The sequence below is a fragment of the Brienomyrus brachyistius genome, chromosome 19 (assembly GCF_023856365.1).
Source record: "Brienomyrus brachyistius isolate T26 chromosome 19, BBRACH_0.4, whole genome shotgun sequence".
Classification (NCBI taxonomy): domain Eukaryota; kingdom Metazoa; phylum Chordata; class Actinopteri; order Osteoglossiformes; family Mormyridae; genus Brienomyrus; species Brienomyrus brachyistius.
In genome coordinates this window covers 7655808-7661807 of record NC_064551.1, presented here as the reverse complement: position 1 = coordinate 7661807, position 6000 = coordinate 7655808, and the positions used below count along the sequence as shown (strand labels likewise).

Below are 6000 nucleotides of genomic sequence, written 5' to 3'. Positions count from 1 at the left end.
GCAAAGACAGTGAAATGCCGACATCATTCGCCAAATGCACGTTTTTGACTTTTTTTTCGGTAATGTCGCAATGTTGCACACTTGCATAAAACCACTCGGGGAAGAAACTGTATTGATGTCTGTCAAATGTCACCAGTTTGACCCAGATTCACGCTCTCAAAACACACGTACCTCATAGTTACCCAAAATAAAGTCTTTTATTTGAAATTCACTTTATACATGACAGCGCGCGCTAAGCTTAGAACCCGTTACCATGGTGAACCCCTGAGACACGCGTAGAGCGGAGCACTTCGCCGTCTTTCTCGTCACTTTTGCGCCTTGCTTCACTTTTTAATTACACAGATTAGATACCTGTTGTTGACTAGCTGAATAGATATTGCGCTCCATTACACTAACTGACTGATTAACAGGCTTGGTGAGTAACGGAATACTACCTTTCGTAATCTGGATATTAAAAATAAGTAAATGTATTCAGTTACAGTTACTGAGAAAAAGAAATGTAATCATATTACAGTTACTTTTGTAATAAATCATGATTACTTCTAGGTTATATTACAATAACTGTCCACAGAGCGGTTTAAAGAAAAGGAAGCTGGCGTCACGTCGTTTCCGGCGTAAGCAGCACGTTCACGTACCTCTTGTAAATATTCCCTCCTACCTGAGGAGTAAATCTCTCCTACTTACAGCATAAGTTCTTCCTACTTGCAGCATAAGTCCCTTCTACTTGCTGTATAAGTTCTTCCTATTTGCGTCATAAATCCCTCATATCTACAGCATAAATCCCTCCTACTTACAGAATATGTCCCTCCTACTTACAGCATATGTCCCTCCTACTTGCAGCATAAGTCCCTCCTACTTGCAGCATAAGTCCCTCCTACCTGTGGCGTAAGTCCATTAACTTGCGGCTGGCTCCAGTCTGCAGTTGTACCATTTTTGGTCACTCTGCTCTTTTTTCAGATTATTTTTCTTACCACACTCCATTTGATGAGAACGTCGCTGCTGCCAAACGGATGCCCGTCAAAATAATCCGTTTAACTCGTGGAAATTTCTCAGTTATTTTGTTTTTAAGGAGGAGACAGAAAATTTCACAGTGCGATGCATATTACTCGTACGTCGCCCAACTGTGAAATTACTGGCAATGTCAAAGAGCTCGACGTCAAATTTAGAAACGTTTAGAAGTAAGACTATAAGACCAACCACTAACATTAGCTACAGAGATCCAGTTATCGATACCCAAAGTAAGCAGGTATCGATATTCAAAGTATTATGCTCTTTGCACAAAGCTTTACAGATACATAGGCTACCAACATTTAAATACTACTTATACAAATAAACACAATACTGTACCGTACTTCAGTGCCGTTTTCTTTGTATAGCCCCAAATCATATAAATTCAGTTTTATTTGTAGACCCCCAAATCACAACACATAGGATAACATGTTCTTTAACCCTAATATAGGATAGGATAATTTCCTCATTTCTATTATTATTATTATAAGGCCAAACTGCATTCCGCAGTATGAGTAATGTTACTTGTTCTATACTGTACCTAGAGGGGGGAAATGTCATATGGAGACATATTATGTCTCCCGATTTTTACCTTGACGACGTTCTATAATAACGTATGTATATCATTATTTTAACAACATAGTCCTGTTGCCTAATAAAAATTATCTTTCTGACATTTCTTTACTCATGTCTTTAATTGGCTTTGATGTAATCCAAAAGTAACTAAAAGTAATTAGTTATATTACTTTTATTTTAGCTTACTTAAATGATGTTACTGGTTGCATTTATCTACAGGTAACTCGTAACGTATCCAACCCTGGTGATTAATTTGCTCATTTGAGAAAGTTGGCTCTCTTTGCAGTTTCTGCGCCCCAAACATTTCATACTGAGCAGGCAGAAGTGGACTCCAGTCTACGTCTAACAGTCGAAATCACACATAGTGTATGTGAAACATGAATACAGGAGTGTGTACTGGAATGCTGTGGTACATAGTGGGATGTTGTGGTGTGTACTGGGATGTTGTAATTTGGAACCAATATCTTATTTCAAAGTGAATTTTTGTGTTCCAGGTACACCGTATATAACTATATATGCAGACGGTATTAAAACCAGTATTATTATCACTGGTTAGTAGTATTGCCTAAGTTTTTTGAGTGCGTTGATTTTTTGTGAGGAGTTTGTATAAACGAGATTTTTTTTACAAAAAAAATTAATGAAAGTAAACTGTATTTTTTATAAAAGAATTAGGCTGATGTACCCAACAATTTTTAAAGGTACCAGAAGATGGCAGTAAACACCATAGGAAGACTGGTAATATATTTGAAATCTAGGTTTATGAAGACCTTGGATTTTGCTTAATTACAATTATTTAAATAGACCACATGGAAGATGACCGGTTGCGTATGCTTTTTGTAATAAAATTGTGTAGTCTGTAATATTTCCCTTTCTGGTTTTATGTTGCAGAAGCTTGCTGTCCAATATCGGTTTCTTTATTTGGTTCGTTTTTCTGTGTCAGTGTTATTCATGTTTTGATGTCTGAAAGCCTAATGTAATTTAAGCTGACATGCTTATGATCGTTCTGTTTGTGGTTTTTAAATTCTTAGATCCATTGCGGTTGGACTGATACTGTTCTGGTATCTAGTAGCGCGCCTCGGGTCCAGCTTGTCGTTTGTCCGCTTGGGTGTGACTGCAGTGTGTCATCGTGCACTGCAGCCAGGTGCGCGGTGCTGCCAAGCCGCAGAAGCTACCTGGCGCGGGGATGTGAGGAACCAGCCTCATCTCGACTCCCCGGGCCAGGCTGACCCCCGCCTCCCGCTCCAATGTGCCCGCATGGAAGCAGCTCTGCTGACGTCAACGACCTCCTTCATCCTTCCATAAATGTAACTGTGTCCTTGCTGCCATGTTGGGAAACAGAGATCGTTTTAAAGGGGCGGGAGACTCTGCTTCATTCAGAATAACTCCAATTAAATGTAAACATCATTCATTAATTATTTTATTATTTTTAATATGGAAAAACAAGACCACCCCTCAGCCTAGTGTCTTCTACACCATAGCTATGTGACCTGTGGGCAAAGATCACAGTCCCTGTCTCATCTGATGACTATCATTGACTTTATTATAATTATTTTTCATTTTATTTGATGCTTTTATCCCAGGGAAAGGTAACAATTTTATATGCGCTCCTGGGGATGCCACATGCCGCCCATAGAGGGCGCACTGAGAGGATCTGTGGATCCTGGAGTAATCTTTCTGTATCTAGCTGCTGTTTGCACCTTTCACTCTTTGAAATAATTTTTATACAGGTTTTTCTCTGAAGAGGATATAACAGAAAAATCTTTAAAAATGTATTTAATTTAAAATCCTATTTGTAATCTGTATTTCCATTTAAAATATACATTAAGTTCTGCTACTTTGAGCAGAAAAATAGGTGCAAACATTGCACTGCAGCAAAAGCTATTTAATTTTTTAGGTCCTTTGTCTTTATGACATGACAGTCTCAGTGGATTAGAGCATCTGCTATATAAATCCAAGTTAATGTAACTACAGTTGATATTGAGGAACACATGTTAATTTAACCTATTTAGCAAAACCTGCTGTACCATATAGAATAGCAATGAGCAAGTTAAATGAGTTTATTCAACTCAACACATGGTGCTTTATTAGTACAATGGTGCCGTGCAGCCATTTTTATTCTCATGAATGCGTACGTAGAAAAACTGCCGGCGTTTGTGTCGGGTCTCAGTCGGATTTTTAATTGGGGAGATTAAATATGTGCTGACACTTTGCGAGAGCGGAGAAAACACTTGTTTGTGTTGGCCGTCTGGAAAGGTAGGAGACAGATGGGGATGGATGTGTGCACTAACTGTGGGGACAGACCATGCTGGCTGGTGACTGACAGTCTCCTTCGAGGGAGTCCTGTGTGCACGTGGATGAGTGGGTTTCTTGTGCCATCAGCTTGTTTAACAGACCAGCAGTAGTTCTCCATGGTGCCATGCTTTTTTCGTCATATTTTTGTCAGTGCCATGTGTTGTAAGGCCATTGAGATGCCAGTCCGATGGTTGACATGTACCACATAACACAAATGCTACTCAAACTGCCAAGCGAGGTCTTCTTTTCTGACATGACTGCTGCTTTCGCATGTGACATGACCTATTACCAAATACCTGTCCATCGCCATTTGTTCTCCCATAGGTTATCTCCAATAAAGTGAGACTTAAGTGTTGTCGCAAAAAATACACATTTCTGGAGTTATCAGAAATAGCAGTTGTTTTTATTTCTACACAACTAGCCTTTTTTAATGTTTCGATTCAAATACAAGTCATGTATCCTGTCTGTCATGCATTTTTGCCTGCGTTGTAATGGACAGATACAGAAATTCAGTGTGCTTAATTCTAGCTCAATTTATTATTCATTGTGTTGCATCTATGTATGACAATTTGGTGCCAGACAAAGACTTACAGTTTGTTGCTAATAAGTTCCCCTCTCCCTGTTATGGGGTCCACAGGATACAGAGATGTGTTGATATTCACAAGACCAGCCTTTTCCTGAGCAATGCCAACTCATACACGGAATCAAACCACAGGACACAACTAAAGTAACACATTTACCCATATAAGTGTAAATTAAAATTACTTTAATTCCTGTAATTGCATAGTATTTTTTAGGGATGACACTGGAAGCAGAGGGTTAGGCTGGTATGGATGTATCTACATCAATACCCGATATGTACGTTTCATCAGTAACGAGAAATCATTGATGAAGTTTCGTGATTCGTTCTAAGGCCATTTCCTGTATACCTTGCCAGTCACAGGCTGGACGACATCCTATTTCATCAGTCCTATAGGACAGGAGACCCCAGTGCCGCCCAGTCCACAATAGCCTTGCGGATTCTTGCTCAGGTACTGTTGATGGTAGTCCTCGGCGTAGTAGAACTCTTGGCCTTCACGGATCTCCGTGGTGATTTTCCCAAATCCATTCTCAGCCAAGACCTGGCAAAAGAAACAGAGCGATGTGAATCTTTGTCCGGATTTCTTAATTGACCGACTCCTTTTCTGCATGATGATCTATTTAAACATAAATAGAACACTAAGTTACATCAAAGGGGGTTGAAGGAAAGGAGAAAGGAGAGTCTATTCAGGTATTTCCATCTTTTCCCTTTACAAATCAAAACAAAAGCTTTATCACACTTTTGAGGAACACGTTTAACTTCAGCACTTAGTGCAGCTCATTTTTTACGTTTAGAGGTAGAGCTGTCCTGTTTAGTTACTTTATTATTATTTGGATCATGTAAAATTTTATGATTCTGTCCTTAGCTTGGATCCAAAACCACTTACTTAGCTCAGTTTACTTCTTTCTGTCACAGTTTGGGTTAGACACTTTGTTCAAGGGTACACCAGCAGGATCATGTACCAAGGTCTGAACCGGTGGCTTTGCCCTGCTTAGCCGCTGGGCAACCTGCTGTCCGCGTTTATCCACCTTTAGCCGGGATAAAACGAGGTTTACAGCAGGACAGCGGCCAGCAGGCCGGAGGTGTTTGCGAATCGAACGTTGTCCGGGACATCGGAAGAGTGAGAATGACGTCATTATCACTCCAGCTAGTGGGAGATGGGGGGGGGGGGGGGGGGGGTGACGGGCAACAGATGCCTTATTCCTCCCCACCCAGATGTGCGGGGACCTCATACTCCCCCGCGGAGGTTTTATGGTCGTCGGGTGCAGCATCACCTGAAGTCCGTCAGGTTGCTTTCCGGGACCCGAAGGAGACGATGAAGATTATGCACGAGCCGGGAAGAACGGCATCAGATCTACGCCAGGTCACATGATTGCGTACTGGCCTACTTAAACGCCAATACTCCCACTGCCTCTTTCATCATAATACGTTTCAAAAATAAAGCTTTTATGCTTTTAGGTAGAGAGCAGGCTTCTGTTTGAATGGGAATCGGGGACAGTCACAGTCTAGTGAGGCAAGGAGCCAAGCCGGGACAGACCACACCC

General features: G+C 40.9%; 1 protein-coding gene across 4 annotated transcripts in view; it reads right to left on the bottom strand.

Moving 5' to 3' along the window:
• Positions 1-4248: 4248 nt before the first annotated feature.
• Positions 4249-6000, bottom strand: part of msra (methionine sulfoxide reductase A) — a 47459-nt gene continuing 45707 nt past the window's right edge. For all 4 annotated transcript variants that reach the window (XM_048985327.1, XM_048985326.1, XM_048985328.1 and 1 more), the window contains one exon: positions 4249-4997. In XM_048985327.1, coding sequence (XP_048841284.1) covers positions 4833-4997 — 165 coding nt within the window. In that variant the 3' untranslated portion in view covers positions 4249-4832. The remainder of the gene's footprint in view (positions 4998-6000) is intronic.